The 21,030-nt window shown below is 41.1% G+C and overlaps 1 protein-coding gene across 1 annotated transcript in view; it reads left to right on the plus strand.

Annotated features, from left to right (window-relative positions):
- The first annotated feature begins 8,669 nt into the window (after positions 1–8,669).
- The window catches only part of LOC118426900 (glypican-5-like), a 44,453-nt gene continuing 32,092 nt past the window's right edge, over positions 8,670–21,030 (plus strand). The window contains exons 1-3 of the mRNA XM_035836494.1: positions 8,670–8,983; positions 9,183–9,341; positions 17,567–18,261. Of these exons, the coding sequence (XP_035692387.1) occupies positions 8,812–8,983; positions 9,183–9,341; positions 17,567–18,261 (1,026 nt within the window). The 5' untranslated portion in view covers positions 8,670–8,811. The remainder of the gene's footprint in view (positions 8,984–9,182; positions 9,342–17,566; positions 18,262–21,030) is intronic.

The following is a 21,030-nucleotide window of genomic DNA, read 5'->3' on the forward strand; positions in this document are numbered from 1 at the left end:
CAGAGTGCGCGCCTAGCTCAGCCGTAATGGTGTGCGCGCATGTTAGACGGCATCAGATGGAGATGGATGAACATTTCGTATGGATCCTACTGACGGAAATGCCAGAATAACCGCCTCTGAATCAATATCGGTTAATCCAGGCATTAGCAAAGCTGCAAACAACATTTCTTTCTGAGCGACATGTTCAATACAAAGTGACTGAGGTGGCCAGCAAACAAGTGTGCTGCTGTTTTCCCATATGGTCCTTGGGGAACCAGACAACAGAGACAATCATTATCAGGTTACAACTTACACACATTTGTACATTGAACTCTTCACAAAAGTTCTATTCCCATGACTCTAACAGACTGACACACGAGCTAAAGATCGTTACAGAACATCAATACACTGCACCACCAAAAGACCTCCCTCCCTCGCGAGTGCCTTACTCTTCGTTCAGCAAAATTATTTCCTGGGGGCAAAGAAATATGTTTCCAAAGCATTTATCATAACTTTTTTGACATCAGTCCAAACTATCTGAGAGAAGTTAATAGCAACAAGAATTGATTGTATCTAGAATTGTGACTCATACACATTACAGTCCCTGCAAAGTACTAGATAAGCTTTAAACATAAAACTACTGTAGATACCAGATAGACATGGCTTACTTGATTGCTTAGGAGTCTTAGGTGACAGTGAGGACTACATAGCATTCTGCAGTCCCCATTTCCAATGTCATGCCCAGAACCCCCAATCAGCCTCTTAACTACGGAAAGACAAACGGCCGCCGTAGTTGAACCAATTCCATTTCGGAATCCTTCGGAATTCCGCGGGGCCATTATCCCGGGATCTGGGGTAATAGGCAGGGAATTTGGTTAGAGAATCAGCGGATGGGGCCCTTAATGACGCCAGATGATGGCCCGGACCTGGGAGCCATCCCGGGCGCGGAAGGGGCACCCCGAGTATGTGACCTTATCTGGACTGTAGTGACTGAAGAAATGTCCAACATATGTCATTGGTTGTTAGGTTCCATCCTTCAGAGGAATCTTAAGTTAGTCTAACTGTACAATTCTGTCAGTGAAGAGATACATGTAAGATTTTTATAAAGATATTGAGAAACACTTTAACAGATAAATTGCAACCTCTATCTATTTTGTCATTTAGTAACATTGTATGATGATGATGATGAACATTGTATAAAAACAGTTTTTTGAAGTCATCTTTACCCAGAGAACAGCTTTCTATCTGGGGAAATGATGATGATGACTTCAATGGTAACGTTACATGTATTCAGGGCAAACTAAAGCAAATGCTATTCTCAGGCAAACATTTATTCTTTTGACTTCTATAGCCACTCATCCAATGTAAACACATGTATAAAGGTAAAAACTACAATGTATCGTCCTATGCCATTTGTTCAACACTGCTTGGTACATTGTTATAAGCAGAATCTCACTGAACCTTCCGCATCGATGTCCAGTAATTACTATCACCAGTAATTGTAATCATTAAGTGTTAAGCCACACCGTTGGCCATCATTAATTATCTTGACGTTTTAAGGAACTTTTTTAATGAACTACTTGCTGTGCAATGAGTAATGTCCCTTGAGGTTTGATGATCCCTGTGCTTTTGGGAATTGGGCAGTATCGCTATGCAATGTACTCCCCTGATACTTACTTTATATCAAGCACTATCCAGGAAGTTGATGGACTTATTTGTATGATATGATTTCATTTATGACATCATCGGAAATTGTAATCCTATACATTAAGGTAAGGATGCCATTAGATAAAGGAAAATGCATTAAACTCTTTTTGTTTTGAGTTAATGTAAAACGTGATGTGATATTCTATGATAGAGATGCCCGGCTTTATGGATTTTGCCAGAAACAATTTTGACCAGGATTGCTGGACATTACCGGACAGCGGTGCTTCGGTCACTTTGAAAGTCATGTTCCCAGATAAGTCACTATGTTTGACTTTGGCTTGCAATACAATCATTTGAACTGATGGAATGATGCCGTAGTTATTTAGATATCATTACCTAAGGGCACACCAATTCCATTTGGATGTATGAAAGTCATAGGAACTTGCAACAAATGGCAGATCATGGTTTTAGATTTGGAATGAGGAATTCTTTTATCTCTGGATGAGCCATACATGTATTACCTGTAAATGATATAGAAATTGTACCTGAACCAGTAAGCAAGGAGTGGGTCTAACAAAACTTGCGAAAACTCATGTCATTGGTTACACAATATTCATTAGTGTCATTATGACTAAAAGTTTGGGAGAAAACGTAACCAAAAGAATCTAATGTGGGACCAAAGTTTCAACTATAGTCATGCTGGCACCTTTCGTGGTAACTCAAGTTTGGATATATTCATGGAGATTGTAAGGTTAGTGCTCCTGCCTTCACAAGTCCCTTTACCGACCCTCTGTGACCCGTAAAACTGATATTATGCACCAGTTCTGATAAACCAGGCACCACTTTAGCTACACTCCGGCCGCCCAAATGAAGAAAAATGAGAGCATTATCACCCGATGAAAAAACCAATACAAGTTTTAGCGCCCTACATTAGGCAACGTCAAGTCAATAACCTGGACTTGATTTGGAGGAAATTTTATGGCAAAATGAGAACTCCAGACCAGTGTGGAAACATGTAAGACATATACTCAAACAGTTTGCGAAAATACTGAAATGTCTTAGATATTTCAATATTTTCGCAAACTATATATATAATATTTGTGTTAAAGCTTATTGTGAATTGCATGATATTCTTGCCTATTAACATTAATTTGATTATTGTCGAGATTGGAATGCATAACCATAGCAACACAGCGTTCCAATCTTCATTTCCCATTTTAGCGTGCATTTTTTTCAACGCAGCACAGTGATCAACGTTCCATGCAATCAATGCACATCTCCAAAATGCTGTTTGGAAAACTCAACATCCTTTCCTCTATGGACTATTCTGACCTGACAGAAACCATTTCCTCTACCCTAATGTAGCCATAGTTAGTTACTTCCCCCCAGAAAGCAAGAATTAAAGCTTGGACCTGGGCCAGAATCTGCCTAGATAGTTATCTGAGTGGGAAGACCACCTGGGTCCCTCTGGAACAGTGGCTGATGGATGGGTGGATGGCCCTACACATGCTTTCTAGTCATTAGTTATCCTTGAACTTGAAATTCCTGCAGAAATGATGGCACCGGATGGTCAGAGGGAAACGGACCGTATCGCAGCTCATCTGAACAAACTTCCTTATGCAGTTAGGTTATTTGAATGTACTTTGAATAAAAAGCTGTTGTTCACAGTTGATCATGTAAATGGTCATTCTACTGCAATATTTTGCAATATTTTGTGTTTGCAGGGTAAAATGGTAAAATCGACTTAACGTGTTAAATCCACCATTGTTTTTATGTGATTTGAACAGAGGTCTTCATAAACATGAGAAACATTGGAATCAAATAGAAAAATCATGATTATTGAGCATGTCCAGAATGCGAGATATCTAAACCTGAAGTTCTGCTGCAGTACCAAAGCAAACTACTAGGTGGCCCATAATGTAGTCATTTTCAGTCTTCTTATCACAATATGCAAACTCAACAAATATAAAACTGAGTCAGCCATTTAATTATCCTCTTTAATAATAGACACACATACAAACACTGCCTACCTTACAAGTTTCTTGAGAACAGTAAAGCAAGGATATAAGCACTAAACAACACACAGTGGAGACTAAAAGCTTTCTTTTAAGTTGTAGACTAACGTTTCAAACAATAACCTATCAAATGTAATAAGAGATCAGACTTTGAAACTTCATATTGAACTTGGCATTTGATTGTATTTATCCATCTGTACCTGACACCCACATACAAAATGCATTCAAAATCTTCTGAAACTCTTCCACGACTCCCGACATTTTCACTAGCACTTTGAGGCAAAGTCAACAGCCGTTTGACATTTATATTTGCCTTACTCATTGCTTACTCTATGTTTCAAGTGTGTGTATTAAATTGCGGAAACTGTTACATGTACTCCCTGGCATCTTGTCTGCACGGCTTCCTACCACATGCCTATTGTTTTGTCTCCGCTTAAACAAACAGCTCCTCCTACTGCGTCGGCATGTTTGAAACAGAGAATTGCCACCACAAAACATGACATCTGTTTTCAACACAATTGTTGAAGGAAAATGGCGTCCTTTGAGTTGAACTTCATAGATGTCTGCAAACCAAGCTTCATCATTATTCTCTTTAGGCCTCCTTTCCACTTTACCCATGATTTTGTGATTGGAATACAATGCATGATATACTAGTGGAAGTATGATTCAAAAGACAACAAAACAGTCAATAACATAAAAAATGTCTTCTTTATCTATGAAATTCATTGAACAATCTTTCAAATTTTCAGTTGTTTATCATTCCCACAGCAGTCAGTGAAAAGGAGAATCATGAACAACTACAGCTGCTGCTTTCTCTAACCCCTCAAGGTGAAATGATATGACTTGAAACTCTTGTTCCACTCCTAAAACCAAAGCTTTGCCCTCTGACCTTGAGAAACTAAACCATGATAAGGATCCTTTTAGTTGGTCTACTACAAACCAATCAAGCATCCATATCCTGGGCTCTGGGAAGATCAGATCTAACAGGAGAGACCAGCAGAATTCTGATTTTTGTTTCCTCGTACAGAAAAGTTTACAAGCTTCTTTGGCAAGAGTGAACTTGGTTTCAGAATTAAGGTTCAATTGGCAAAATTGAAAAAAAATTGGGCTTTTGTACTGAAATGTCTTGTAAGTTGATTTGGCAAAAGGTGATACAGGTGTAACAAGAGCTATGTGCAGATGTTGTAAGGAAAAACATGTACTTCAAATTTTTTGACATCCCGATTTTTTTGCTGACACAATAAAGTAAGGTTACCAGTTTACGGTCAAATTATGGAAAATAACATATTTTTGAAAGACCAAAGGGAGAACCAACTATCTAAACCCATTAAAAGAAATAGCAGGTTGTCGGCTAAAATGCGTTAACTGGCAACCTTACCTTAATAATCCTTAGAAAATGGTACAAACGTCATTCCCAACATCTGCTTGGAGATTACCGATTAACTAACGTTACATTGTATCTTGCTTCTTGGCAAATGTAGTGAGAGGATTTGGAGGGTTTCGTTTTAAGCTTGAAGGATCTTTGGGTAATGGAAAAGATTGCTTGATATTCAAATGAAAATTCTCCTTGGGTCCTTCCAACAGAACTTGGAAGACTTCTTACTTTCAAATAAACAGAAGTAAATTTATTTGGACGAAAGTACACATAATCTACATGCAATTGTATAGGTCTGACTCTCCATGGCACAGGCTTTAAATACATGACTGCATACAGGCAGTGAAATTACATGCAAACGCCCTGTGGCAAAGGCACAATCTCTGCTACATCTTTCCCCTAAATCCACTTGCCAGAAACGTTGATTAACTGTAATACTAGAAAGTGGTTTGAACTTTCTGTTCAGAGACTATTTAGATCTAAAAAGATTACTGCACCTTGTTACGCTACATCCATACACGTTCAACAGGCGAGTCAATTTTAGGGATGACTGTATCGCTCAATTTACTGTACGCTACGCGGAAACTGATCTCTTCAATGTCTTTTAGACTCTCTCTACTGATTGCACAAAGGTAGTATAACAGGGAGTGACATTAAGTTTATCACTGACACTTAAAGTCATTCCTACTTTCACTTAATCACAAGAAAGATGGCAGAGAAGGTAGGGAATGACAAGTGATCTTTTCTATTACATTTCCTCATACCTTGGGAAGATGATGATTTCTGAAGGCCTTGTTTGATTGTGAATAATCTAGGAAAATTATACCCATGAGTTCAAATTTGAAGAAAGCACTTAATCATAGACTGTTTCACAGCCTTTTGCTTCTTAATGTTCAGTAAAAACTACAATACTAGAAAATCAAGTTGTAGCTTATACTTTATAGACATCCAATGCCAAAGTCTATTTCTGTGAGCTGAAAAAGTCAGTTTGAAAAATGCAAACTTGATGGACTTCTTTGAGAAGACTTGAAAGGTAATGTAGCAATGAACTGTGTCAATCAGGTATACTACTTCTAACGTTTCTCCCTCGCTCCAAAGTGTAATGAGGACAGCAGGAAAGTGCTGTCACGACGCTTTGTGACCCTTTGCAGCAAAGCCATGCAATATAATGGTCACAGGTTTCAAACTGCTCTAGAACCAATTTTGTATTGCTCGTACTTTCCTTCTTTGCCAAGCCATCAAGTCCAATGCCGTTTTCAAAAATTTCATTCAGATTTCGGATAAGCCCCAAACCACTACGACGTCCATAATCCTGCCTTTTTTTACCCCACATTAATTCTGTACGACACCTCACAAGCATATACTAATGCCCATCATCAGAGCTTTGATCTCCATGTACTACATTTGATGCCATCCCGAATCGCATTTCCACTTTCCATCAGGCATTGTTAAGACCAGGGATTCTGCATTATTCACCATATGAGTAATAAATGTCAGCAACAGAGCACTTTGCTTGATCTCGTTAGCTGGGCTCATTTCTAGATCAATCACTCTCTCATCTATCTTATCTGTCTGGGGGAGGAAGATATCCAAGAGGATTTCCATTTCAACATGTCATTACGCGATCCTCGCATTCATACAGCTCTTGATGGTGGTCTCGGGCAGAATTTGTGATGCAGATATTTCTGACCCTAAAGCGGTACCATGTTTTGCTTAACTGCTGAATATTACGGTGAGTGAACAGAAGAGTGTGGTGTTATTCTAACTTAAGTTTTCTTCTTGAATTTCACCAAATATTAGTAAGAGTTCTAACAGTTAGAACTCTTACTAATATTTGGTGAAATTCAAGAAGAAAACTTATTACTTAGGCAGTGCAAGTTGCTAGCTCGTTTTGTAGACTTTTTGTCAACGTGAAATAGGCAATGTGCAAAATAGATGAATACTATGTTGATAGAAAATAGTTACAGAGAACTTATTAATGTCAACAATGCGCAGATAGTGACTTAGAATTTACTTTAAATTTAGTAGGGCTTTTAATGGCCACTAATTTGCAAATTGTTTAATGCTTTACCTTTTCATGAGAAGTCCCTAGCAATACCATATCCCCAAATATTTTGGGGCTCTCAGCAAATTGAAATCCCAAACGGCCAAGACAAGATAAAACATCTGCACATTTCCCAGAAATTTCACAAATACTTCTCCGCCCCTAGTCCTGATACTGTGATAGTTTTTGGACCCCCCTCATATGTTCTCCTCCCCGATAACTGTTGGACGATCCCCGAGGACCTCAGCAACAAAGGGTCCCCATTCCATGCAAAGATTCCTGTGTTTCCCTGGGTACACTGTGTGTTTTTACCACAATGACACAGTTTGAATACAACAGTCCCCGAGGAAAATTAACTAACCAACCTCTTGAAAGCAGTGCATTATCTTCAATTGGATTTTTGTATTGTTGTACTGTTTTTGTTTTCCCCACAATTGACTCCAGTATTATTATGTTATGGTGCCATTTGTTAATTGAAATTTGAGCAAATTGGTTTTCAAGCTCTCCTTTGAAACTTGAATCAAAAATATAAACAGTGGATTTAGTTTCTAAGCATTCAATAGGGCGTTGTTGTCTACTATTGACAATTAGACAAAACTTCCCCAAATAGTTACATGTAACCAAAACAGACTCTACTAAACAAAAATGTTATTGTACAAGAATCAACACGCACAAACAAACACTGCGTTGAAACATATATATATACATCTTGACTAATGTAATGTCAACTTTACATATCCACGTCAATCATAACCTTTTTCTTTTTTTCAAAATATACACGGAAATATTTGTTGCATACTAGCTCTACGGTAAAATCCAAATGCCACTTTTGAAGCTAGCAACAAGAAGAGGTAGTACTTCCAACTGTTACGGGAATTTGCAAGAGCGGTGACCATCTGGGACTTTTACCTATAGGGGGTCTTTTTTTAAAGAGCCGACAAAAATCACTCTGGGTGCATCGCTAGCAGGAAAAAATGCTGACATCCCATTTTAGCTTTTCTTTGAACAGTGCCATGAACCAAGAAAACGGTGTCCAAGATTTCATGCGACACACATTTCCCCTTTTCTCCGCCCTACCACAACATTTACTCTGAAATTTCCGTATCATTGTTGGTGTGCGGAAGCAAAGGTAAACACATTACAACTGTAGCAGACATGTGTAAAACCACAGATATTATCTAGCTAGATGGACCGGAAGAAGAATGAGAAAGGTAGAGGAAGAGACTTAATTGAATTGTCGTATTGTTACCAACAAGTCAAAAAGTGAAACTCAATGCCAAAGTTGACTGACCTTGGCAAGGGCTAATACAGGAAAGGAAAGCATTACTCACGGCCAATCTACCAGGGTCCCACTGGCCAGGAACTCTGTTCTGTTGCTAAACGTTCACAAGTTGACAAAAGGCGCACCTTTTATCGCCACCTACACTAAAGATGCGTCAAAGGTGTGCAAACACTGACGTCACGACAAAAAGTCCCGCCGCGGAACCTTTTCATCTCCGCACTTCCATATATGGGGTAACCCCGTGACTCTGACCAATGGGCGGTCGAGATCTCTGATCTAATTAGGCGTAACGGCCAATCAGAGCGCGCCTCGATGTTTTGCAATATTTATTGCAATTTGGCCCAGAAGAGTCATTTCGGGAGTGTCGAAGTGTGTCTATGGCTGCGGTAGTGGAGTTATAGTTTGCTAAATACGGTGCTACAGTCGGAAAGCTTGGTTCAGCGGCTTCACGAGGGATTGTTGGAGGACCATGGCGTGTGTGGGACTGTTGGTGACGGTGTTGGCGGCCAGTTTTGTCGGGGGAACTCTCTCGCAAGTCCAAGACGATGCGGCGGTAGTCCCGACGTGTCGAGAAGTTCAGCAAGCATGGGTGTACAAGAGTTTGGGCCCCAAGGACCTCGTGCCGACAGCGCCGCGCATAGGTATGCCTCATGAACTAACCTCTAGAATCAGAAATTACCAACTATAACAACGTTTTGGCCCGTCTCGGACCCATGTGGTAGTGTCGGCGCCATTCCCTCGTTGTGTGGCGAATTTGTTGCATTTTATTTTGCATTATTTAGAAACTTGTAGCCATGCTGGTATGTGCAGCTCTGCTTTATGTCGTGTGTACACATACAGGGCACGATCTGGCTGTCTGCTCCAAAGGGAAAACTTGCTGCACCAAGAGAATGGAAGACAAGTACCTGGAAGCCTCCAAGAAGGATTTCCAAGACGTCGTGCAGTCCACGAGCGCTTACTTAAAATATCTAGTGTCGCAAAACGCCGCCAGGTTTCAAGGTACGTTTGTGATTCAACTTTATAATAAAATATTGCCATATTGTACTTTGATATGTTGTAGTAGTGGAGTCGGAAAGCCAGTGACTTTTTCTTAGGTAATTCTGTCTCTCCGAGTTGACTTAAGGTCGGACCGTTCAGAGGGATAGTTGAGGTGTTCCGTTTCACGATCAATTTGCGACCACAATGTGAGTTATTCGGGGAGGCAGGGCTCTCGGATCCCGGGCAAGCGACCGGGATTAATTCAGTAGCTAAACATATCAGGTACCCAGTTTGTGTGTGGGTGCGGACTGAAGGGGAAGTTCCCCAAGGATGTATTTTTGGCCCCTTAAAACAAGTTTGGACATGTTTAGCCAGCCAGGTATGGCAATGTGGAACTCTGTTTATTATGCTAACAAGGAGAGATCACACCTTGTCGCCAAGTGTTCTGCATTTGTTTGATTTATGTGCACTGAGCTGTGTCTTCAGAAAGGGGGGGATAGGGTGGGTGGGGTTAGGTGAGGGTTTCCACCATTAATAGACAAAGGTCTGTCCATAATTACCTGCCTTTTTGTCATCATCTGATGCCCATCTTGGCCTCGCGACCACATCTGGTTTGTATAAGTCTACACAAACTCTACCAGGCTGTCCTGTTTGTTTTGTTTCCTTCGCCCAGGGTAAAGATACAGGGACATTATCAGCTCGCAGGTTCAAAGTCCCTTAACCTTAAACCTCAAGTTTCTTGAGTGGAAGCCTTGAGGGTCTGGTCGGCTGAAGGAACGACGTTTGGCGTAATAAATGTGCCACTGCCACCCGATGTTCTCTCCCAGGTCAGCGACTCTGCCCCGGTAATAAGCTACCTGTCAGTTATATTGGAGAATGATTTGGTTTGTATCGATTGGCCATAAGAATCACTGTAGTGTAAGATTTGGGGACTGTTGCACCTTACTGTAGGTGTCTGGTTCTCCCCATACACACACTCAAACCCCCAAAAAATCAAGTTATTCTAAGACACACTTCTTACACTTGGGTATCGTTTCTTCAAAACTTCCCTTGATCACCCTACAGATTACTTGGATTAATCAGATTAAAGTTTGTGAGTCATTATTGTAATCTGATTGGCCAGTCAGCAACACTTGAAATCTACATACGTAAAGCAAGACTACAACAGTGGGCGTGTGTTGTATATTATTGGCTGCAGAGTTTTGATGGATATACCTTGCCGTAGAATGTAATTAAAAGTTTTATTAGTATGCTTGTAGAGCACTGCAGGAGGACTTGAATAATTTATGTGCACATTTCCTGGCCCTCCCACCGGTGTGCACCATGTATTGAGATGTTTGCAAAGACATGGGCTGACTGTTGCAGGTTGTTTGGCATAATCTATTTTATTAATTTCGGTCCCCTGGGGTTTGTACCCATGGGGTCTACCTCAGAAACACAGGGAGACCCCTGCACTGTAACTGACACACATCTCCCATATATTACAGAGACTATCGATTCTACATCACTCCTGTCATTTCGCAGCATATATACCGCGATTCACGCTCCTCGGATGGTTGCACAGGAGCACAGGGGAGAAATCATATATTATTGATATTAATTTGAGGCTTTTTAGGCTGTAACAAGTTTATCGTGCAGGGCCTTGGACCCTGCGATCCGCCAACGGGAGATCGCGACCCCATTTCCATATCATTATATCTTATCAATCTTAGCTTCGTCTGACCTTTCATGTGCCGATTTTATGCACTCTTCTCATTGTATTTTCATAATGCAGCCATAAAGTGTATCACCGCTTTATTGCAATCAGTCACCCGGCTGGATTGCTGATTGTGCAGGGGTACGGGGCGACCATATGCGGCATTTGATACCATTGTGCCCTGCCATTGTACAGACAATAGGCAACGGAAACAGGATTTGGTTGCAGAGCGACATTCCAGCCGGATGATTTGACTACTGGTAGTCTAGGCTTACCAGCTCGAATTCTAAATCCCTTTGTGCGTTGTTTCTCGAACGACTGCGATGAAAAGAAATTAGATTGTTGAGAAGGAAGTCTTGGATGAGATGTTTTATACACATGGTGTCCTGTGCTTGCTGTAGCCACTGGTATATGTCAGGGTTTCCTCACAACAGGGCCCATGTGGCCTGGAGGCAGTTTGGCTGGATACGGAAACGACTGTCTGACCCAAGTCAGACATTTTCTCTGAACTGCGGAAGACAGGCATAAAGGAAGGTGTTGTATTTAGTAGCTTGTACGACAGGTAGACAGTGTGGGTTTCGCCGCCACACACAGCGTTCACAGCGAGGGGGTGAAACGAAACATCCATATTTTCCACACTTCACGTCAGAATTTACTGCTAAATTCAATTAGCCAACTGAACCCTGGTGCTACCGATATAACTCAAACTAGGGAAAGAAACACACGCTTGTTAGCAAGTGTAGCCTGCTGTAAGATAAGTCTTTGTGTACAAATACTCTGAGGGTGAGTCACAGAGCCAAGAGGGGCTGTTATCTGATCCTTTGGAGGTGTTGTCTACTAATTGATCAATGGTGTCCGTTCATTAGGAAACCAATGAGTTTGAATCAGTTGAGGGATGTAAGAAAGATTGATCCCCGAGCAGGTCGGCCATTACAGGTGTAATTGGCGCAGACTTGGGAGCTGATCTGTTGATCCTGTGTACCTGCTTTTGTGTAATCCGATCTGGAGGACCTTTATACTCAGGAAAACACTTACATCCCCACGCTCCAGAAAAAAAGACTTGAGAAGGCAGTTTGCAGTGGAGGAATGTTTGGTCTGAAGGGTTGAGAGTTTTGCCATGGGGTATGGGACAAGCCCTTTGTGTGTCATATTTCTGAATTCCTCAACCCATTTTCCACTCACAGAACAAAAAACAGCCATCAGTAGATCACTTACGCCGGATTGTTTGGCCGGATTTTCTACAAACTTGATTCGAAATTCTGTTGTACAAAGCCTATCTGTGGCTAGGAATATTTTTGGAAGAAAGAAGATTTTGTAGTAAGAAAGTGGAACACTGTCATTGTGTAGAAAAGTCACACTTTGCTGACCGTTTTCTTATTTGACTGTGAGAATGTTTCTTAGTGTGGACATCTGGATGTGAGAAAACACTGAAAACATGGCTACCTGATCCGAAACAGTCCATTTTTTGTGGACCATGCCTAGTGCTATAGGTGGCGTGTTTATTTGGATATTGAGAGGCGGGACAAAGCTTTTAAAGTAAATAAGGTTTTGCATTGTATAATAGCTGGCTTAGCCAACAGAAAGGCCACAATCAGCTATTACATGGTTTATGACCTAACACATAAGTGCCACATCTGTCAACATGTGACCCCTGTGCAACGGAGCAAAACGCCACACATCTCATGGCCACCAGACAGACCACTACTCAAAAAGGAAACATGGACAAGCCTTTTGGTCAGTTCTTTCAAAATAAGATCGTTGCCTCTGTTTTGATACACTGTAGTCAGGGAGGAAAACATACAGAGGGTTGGAGATCACTTGTTTAGTCCACAGGGAGCTCGCACTTTCAGAGGCGTTTACTTTTCCATGGTATAATGATATCATTATCAGCTCAATTATGCATATCTGGCTGCTAATAGATTTTGTCATGGAAAACTGGAGCCAAGCTTGATGAAAGACTGAGTGTTTGTTTTGTGGGATTACTGGCCAAACTTGTTCATCAAAATTGTCTTGATCCTCCAAACACATGCAAACAATTGAAGAGTGTTTCTATAATAACAGTTCAAAGGTCAGATTAGAAAGAGAAAGAATTTCTGTTTAAGAAGAACACATTTTGAGCAGAGATTCTATGAATAGTTATTTGGTTTGCAACACAAGCAAGGATGTTTATCACCATCGTATGTTTCTGCCAATGATACATGTTGCAGCGAATGAGTAGATAAAATGTCCTGCCGAAAAAGTAGTTATTAAAAATTGTTATTAGCGATATTACATCAATGGTTTGCTGCAGTTCTATCACTCACAAACAGCAAATGAAAGGTTCCATTCAAAAATAATACCCTTACATAGAGGTAATCAATGGTGGAGGGGTATCCAATCATTATTTTTCCTCTTTGCCAAACGCAAAGATTGATAGTTTGGCTGTGGTTCATTTTTTGTCCTGTCAAACATAGGCAGATGGCATTATACTCGCAGCCAGGGTTGTATAGCTGCCAGCGATAGTGATACATGAAAGCCCTGTCGGAGAATTCTGCTCCAGGCGTTGTTTCTGGTTCTGCCAAGCTCAGATAGATGCACAATCATGCAGGACAGGAAAACAGGCCGTCCCTGTTGCCAGAAAAAATGGTGTCTGGCCATTCTCAATCTTTGTTCAGTTCCTGTGATTAGCTACCGTCTCAGTTCTTGTACTGTTGTGATGTGAGAAAGATTTTGGGGTCTTGAATAGATTGATATACCTCTTTTTTCTAGTTCTACTATGATTCATAGCGACAGAAGAACCACCAGAGAGAAAGACTTTCAGTTTCACCTTAACTTTTCAATACAACTAACTATAGCCAAGACTAGGACCAGGGTTTTGATCTGAGTCTTTGTTATTATTAAGTTCTAGTTATATACAAAGCAATTATGCATGTGGTAGAAAAAGATATATTCTCTACATTCTGTCCTGGCTTGTTGCATTACAAACAAATGTTGAAGAAAGGGTTGGGAGGGGGGCATCAGGTCAAAGATAAAAGAGCTTGTTTCCCAGCCCTTCAGTACTTAAACATTGAATTGTTTGAGCGGTACAAAGAGAAAGTGAGCATTTAACCGCTCCCTTTCAATTGCACACCAGTCTTTTCTTGTCCAAATGCCGCGGACGAGAAATCCCTGCCGTGTCTAACTACCGCTGGGACAAAAAGTCGAGGAAGAGATTAGCATAACTGTCCAGGGTAGTTTGGGGGTAGGGTGTCCGCGATGTTTGTGTTTTTTGTTTGTGAAGGGTGTGAAGCCTATGTGTAACCATCGGACTGACAGAGAATGATTAGGGGGCATTCCAGGGTATTTCTGGGGCACGATGTACAGGAAAGCGTCCATACTTACGGAGACAGGCTATTATGGAATATATGTTGGGAAATGTAGGTATAGAGCACTCACAGGAAATGCTAAACTGTGAACATCACTCAGTGTTGGCTAAGTGGTTAGCAGTTTTTCTCCCATGGCCATAGTGCTTTTTTTTCAGTTTGTTGGCATAGATGACGGCTTTATTGAAATATTCTAGCATTCCTATCTCTAGTGTCAGTCTAGGCTAAATAAGAGGAATACAGCTATTTGAAGTCTGAAACGATTCTGTCAAACAAATTTTGTCACCTTGTAGTTGTACGCAGCTAAGAAGTTACGACCTATCACAGTAGTAAAAAAAGTTTCATGTAGTCAAAACAAAAAATTGAAGAAATTGTTCTCAAGTCTCAGTTCTGCTGTTGTTGACAGGTACAACTGCCAGAAAACCTGGTTTGTCAGTGACTCCATGCTAAAGATATGTCTCAAGCAAATCTCCCCTCCTTGGAGACCTTTCCCTAGCACTAGAATAATCTCCAAGGAGAAACAGGAAGCAAAAACAAACAGAGGCAGGCTGCCTACAGTGCTGCAACACAAGGGGGAGACCAGAGGGCCCTCCTCTGCCTGACAAGTCAGTGAACCAGAAAACATGCAACATGTGCAAGGGGTGGAACCTTTGTAGTTATGGCATGCTGGTGTGGAAGGATTAGCCCACACAGTACTCTCTACCAAGCTACATTCCTCATGCATTCTGCAAGCGGAAGTTTGTACTTCAATAGCCTGTGTTTGTGGTATATCTTTATTTAGGGAGAACCTCGCAAGTTAGGATTTCAGCCCCCACCCCCGGAAATCAAAGACGTCTTTGCTTACTCAAAATATGGTAGTGGGCAACTTTTGTTTTCTGTTGTAATAAATTTGATTTGCGTACAATTATGATGCCCTTTTTGATATTAAACAGCCAAAAAAATGTGACATTGTCTCTGAAGTCATTAAGAATGCAGAACAACCTGTGTTAATAGATTTCCAAGGTTAGCGGAAGGCCTTGGCTGGGAGGCATGTATCTATCAGTGGCCCATGTACCTAGCCAATCTTTCACGCTAGATGAGAGAACAAATTCTCGTTCCAGATTCCTTCCCAAATCCCCTATAATCTCCAGTCATCTGCGATGGAGTCATCTCAGGGTCAGGAATTAGCGATTTGTCCAACCATCTGTCAGGATTTTGCCTCTTGCATTTCTCTAAGGGCATATAATCTCTGAAATATCATGACTGGAATAAGGAATGTTGTGTCTAAGTACTCGCCTTCTTATTATAAAGACTTGACTGAGATCTAAATCCCTCATAATCTAGAAGAATGGCTCTTGGAAAGACGTGAAGTGTGTGGCGCCTAGTTACTGTAACAGTATCTTCCAAGGGACCATCCCCAGTGTTGATGTATTTTGATTTAGGCTTAGCTGGCATGGGTATCTGTTGTTAGAAGTTCTCCCTGTTTTGGTTGGTATACAAAGCTCCTCAGAAATCGGAGCAGAGAGAGAGGCTCTGTTGTTGTTGTTGTCTATTATCTGACTAGATAACCCAGAATCCTCTGGGGCTAATTGAAATCAGCTATCAGCTGCCCCCCTCCCACCACCCCTCACTCACTAGTCACATCAATGATCAAAAGGAGTGAATTAAAACTTCTCTTGTGATTGTTGGAGGATTGCACAAGCTTAGGAATAAACTATGGTGGCTTTGGTGGTGTTCGTGTGGTCTGCTCACCTGATTAGAGCCTGAAGAATTGGCACAAAAGTTTATGGACATGTTTAGAGTTCACCTTTCACCTTTGTGAAATTAGGCGCAGATGAGTGAGCAAATGTGCCTTAGGTGCTGTTGGGACCGTTTAAGTTCTCTTTGATTAGAGAGCTAGGATTCTAGTACCAACATGGTCGTTGAGATAAATGTAGGTGTAGGGAGTAAAGGATGGCATGTTTCCAAAGTCAAACTGCTAGTTTGGAGAGTTGTCAGAAAGGTTTTCCTGGTTGTTTGTTTTTCTGTAATTGCCTTTTTGTAACAGTTGTTTAGAAACAAGCTTCTAAAACTCTCAGGAAGTAAATAAACAATTGCTTTACAAGTGTGATACCAGTTTTTGCTAAAACAGAATTAGAAAGCAATTTTCCAAAACCGTAGCCAATTTGTAAATGTGGCAGTTTGGTTCTGTTCGACATATGGACATAATTTCTCTGGGAATTAGGGAGACCACAGAAAGGTTGGGCATTAAACAGGGGGGAGCCCAATTACATCCATTGAAATGACTTATAAAATTGTAACCCTGGAAGAGGCCAGGGTATGGGGCTTAACCAGGGGGTAGTCTGTGTATGGTGTGACCTGGGGTGAGTCTGGTCAGCATTCCCTCCTAGTGTGCGACACTTCTCCTGTTCACATTCCACGCAGAACAGGTCATTCCTCCTGTCTGGTGTGTCTTCCTACCCAAGGTCAAAGTGCAGGTCGTGTTCCGCCCGGAACTGCGGAATCTCCTGTGGAAGTTTTACTGGATTTCCGAACTTGAAAAGTTAACCCTTACCCTGTAGACCTGAAGTTTGTTTGGAGACAGACGGTCATTGAGAAAGGTTGAATACAGATTTAGAGGTGACCTTAATTCTGTTCTGGAATCTCATGCAGAAATTTTTCCGAGATTTCCTATCCTCTAAATCTGAAGGTCATTTGGAAGCCATATGGAAAGTGCTTTAGGGAAAATTTAATCCATACCAAGATTTTTTTTGCTGGCAAATATCCATCCAGACCCCATCCTGTACCATGGCATCAAGACCAGATGATAATTTGCAGACATGACACATGTGAAGTTCTTATTTGGACAGAAGAATTTTGCATGAAATTGAAATGTGATTTTGCCCATTTTAGGCATATAGAAGATTGCAACTTATCATTGTACCACTCCAATTGTTTCTTAGACCAACAAGTTGAAATTCTGATTTAATGAGGAAAAAGGCAAAGACACTTTATACTTTTCATGGTCTATGATATTACATTTGCACCTTTATTATCAAATGAAGATTAAGAAATCAAGGAAGTAAAGTTCTGTTCTTTTCTGAAATAAATTGATGACTGACGAAAGATAACCAATCACTCATCCAGTATTAAAGTTGCTTGAGTAAGTTTTGTATTGTGTATCATGTTACCTGCATGTCAAACCTTCATCAATGTACACTAATGTTGATGTTTTGACATTTTCTTTACAGAACAATTCCACGGTCTTATCCAGAAGTCGGAGAACGAGACACACCACCTCTTCAGGAACGTGTACAAGAACATGGCCATCGAGGCAAACTCACTCATAGAGGGATTCCACAGAAAACTTTCCTTTTACGTGAACGGCGCCGAGCTCAGCGTCACGGACAGCGTGAAGGACTTCTTCGACACGCTGTTCCCGCTGGTGTACCGGAGGTTACTGAACCCCAAGATGACGGACATGAGCGCGGACTACACCAACTGCGTGATGGACTTGCAGCGGGAAGTGTTACCATTCGGCGAGCTCCCGACGAAGATCTCGACGCAGCTGCAGCGCTCGCTGTCGGCTGCTCGGGTCTTCGTGCAGGCGCTGAACCTCGGCGTCGAAGTGGTGAACACGACCAACCACCTGGTCCTGACGCGCGACTGCACCAAGGCTCTCCTCAAGTTCAAGTACTGCTCGCACTGCCAGGGCAAGCCTCTGATCAAACCGTGTGGGAATTACTGCATGAACGTGATGCGCGGGTGCCTGGCCAGCGTGACGGATATCAACCCGCACTGGAATTCTTACATCGACGTCATGCAGAGCCTGACTAAGGGCATGAAGGGAATGTACAGCGTGGAAACCATCATGGCCACCCTTCCGGACAAGGTTTCAGAATCCATCATGATCGCCATGCAGAACGGACCGAGTCTTACAGCAAAGGTACGTCACAGCTCTTTTTCTTTGGTGTCATGGTCTCAAATAATTTGATTGACCTGGCAGTATGACTTGAAATGGTATACAGTGGACAGGTGAGAAGAAATTTTGGTTCAAGCACAGGTGTCAGGCACAAATCATACTTCTTCCCTACCAGAAGCTGTGTTTGGAAATTGAACGATCAGAAAACCATCCTAATCAGAACCATAGTTACTCACGAAGGACTTTCATTTCCCAAGATCTGCTATAGAATATCTACTATAATCTAGTGATTTGTAATGGCTTTAATTTGATTTCATAGATATTTTGACACCATCAATCATGTATCGTGACATCTCTGTTTAGTAGATGAATGACATCCACATAACTCAGATTAGATAAAGGACAACTTCTCTATTTGGAAAATTTATTTTGAAAGGCACAAATCCTGTTATCAAGATTGTATTGACAGATGAAATGTTGTCCCTTTTCTCTGAGATTTTTGTCACAAACTCTTTATTCCTGGAAGAATTCCTATCTGTTCCCCTCCACAAAGTAGCCAAAGCGTAAAATTGTCTAATCCTCTGGACCACAGCAGGGGTGGGGTGTAATTTGCACCAGGTTATAGGCTAGAGGTAGGATATTAGGATCCCTGGGTCCATGCGAACCCAAGGGACTAAACCACTAAAAAAACTTCCTCCATATCACAAGGGTTTCATACCCAGGTGTGCAAAATATAACAGGATGCAATCATCTGATAGTCAGCTGTAAATGGGAGGGAGGGAAGAGATGAAAGGACGAGAAGATGAAGATAGGAAGAGAACAGATGGTGAGATAGAGCTAGCAGAGGGATGGGTGTACATGTAGGGGGTGTGTCCAACCAGATGGCCATGGGTTTCCAACTAATTAAGAGGACATGTTGCCAGAATTGAACACAGGACAGTTTCCTTTCTTCCTGTATCACTTGCAACTCATCAATAACAAAATACAAATTCTGTAAAATTAAAAGTAACCATTGAATTGAGAAGACTCGAGTGTTTGGAACATGATGTGAACTGAAAGACAATCTGAGAGAAAGTTTTCACAAGGTGATTGAAAGCCAAACTCAGTCAAACTACTAACAGTGTGTGTTCTCATTCTTTGGGCTAGAGTCCTGTAGTTTGTTTGTAAGAAACAATATTGGTCACATCTGTCTGTGCTTTAGGGGAAATTATACGAGCAAAATTTTCGAATGGAATTTGCTTGAGATACAATTTTCAGGAGGAGTAGGGGGAAACAGAAATTGAACAATGCCATCTTGTATCATATGTATATTTCCAATTGTAAGATCAGAGTTTTTGTTACCAACTGAGTTGAATTGAGACCACTTTAGGCAAGCCAGACAACCTTGCATGCCCTTAGATTTCTAACGGAATTTACATTATGTCTGCCTTCTATGTTTGACAATGAGACCTGGCATTGACAAATGTTTATTGAGAAGAATAACGATAATCTGTCACCCAACTAAGCATTAAAACCTCCTATATTGAATACAAAGGATCCAAGAAATGAATTAAAGATGGGTTCTTGACCCTCTGATTCTATGACGGAGCTTGTTTCTGTCATTTTTCCGATCAATTTTGGGTGGGATGAGCGGTAACATTGTTGTTTGAGCTGAAGCGGACATCGCAAATCACATCATTCAGATATTATCAATAAAGTATAAGCTGACTGCGCAATCCTGGCTGTGCACTTCGTACAGTGATGTATTGGTTGTTCATAACGGAACAATGCAGGTGACAATACCAGTCACGCTTTGTTAGAAAGGCAAATACCCCAACAAAAGACCGAACAGCTGAAGCCCAAAAGGACAAGAACAAAGCCATGAACCAAAGACCATTGTGAAAATGTTGGTTTTTCGGTCTCATCTTACAACTCAGTGTTTCTGGATTGACCTGAAAAGATATATACAAAATGGAGAGCAAATCACATAATGGCGGGTTATACCGGAGTTCTTGTGAATCATTGATGAAGTTTGCAAGACCGTTCAGGGCTGGGATATGGGAACTGTAAGGGTGACTTATTATGACATTACAGCCACTCAATGGGCTTTAAATTATGCATGGACAAGGGTAGTGCTGTTGCCTGGAGGCGGGTCGGGTGGGGGCCAGGAACTGCCAAGTACAGCAGGGTTTAGGCTGGAGTCAGCCCTTCACCTGTGATACCTTCCAGACGCAGGGGAGTTTGCATAATCAGGATGGCAGGGTATCCGCCAGGGATGGGGTTAGGGTCTGTGATTCAAAATAGCATTACATATACAGCTACTTGAACACAAGGTCATTTGTAGATGGTAGGGATTTTGTATCGATCTTTCTTTGATATAATTGTATAGAGAACTCAAACCTTTTATTATTATAAGCAGTATTTTCATTTTGTCAAATTGATTACTGATAAGTAAACTAGAACAATACTAGTATTTAGTTTATACCTTTGAAAAGCTACAATATACTACAGTATAGCCTACAGGTATTTGAAATCTGAATATAAAAGGAAGGAGAGTTTCAAAGACTGCATTGTTTCAACATTCAATCAATGATCAATATTTTACTTTTTTATGGGACAGTGTACATTTCTCCCTCTGACAAAATGATACTTTTCAGAGGCAGAAACTTTTACAGCTAAATATTAAAGTGTTGTCTCGTGTGTTCCAAATTAAGTTAACGGCCAATTTAACATATCCTCCATAAAAGTGGACCCTCCTCCTTTCCCACTAACTACTAGTTTCTGGGCAGTTGTCCAAACCTCAAAACCTGCTTC

Source organism: Branchiostoma floridae, chromosome 12, assembly GCF_000003815.2.
Source record: "Branchiostoma floridae strain S238N-H82 chromosome 12, Bfl_VNyyK, whole genome shotgun sequence".
Classification (NCBI taxonomy): Eukaryota; Metazoa; Chordata; class Leptocardii; order Amphioxiformes; family Branchiostomatidae; genus Branchiostoma; species Branchiostoma floridae.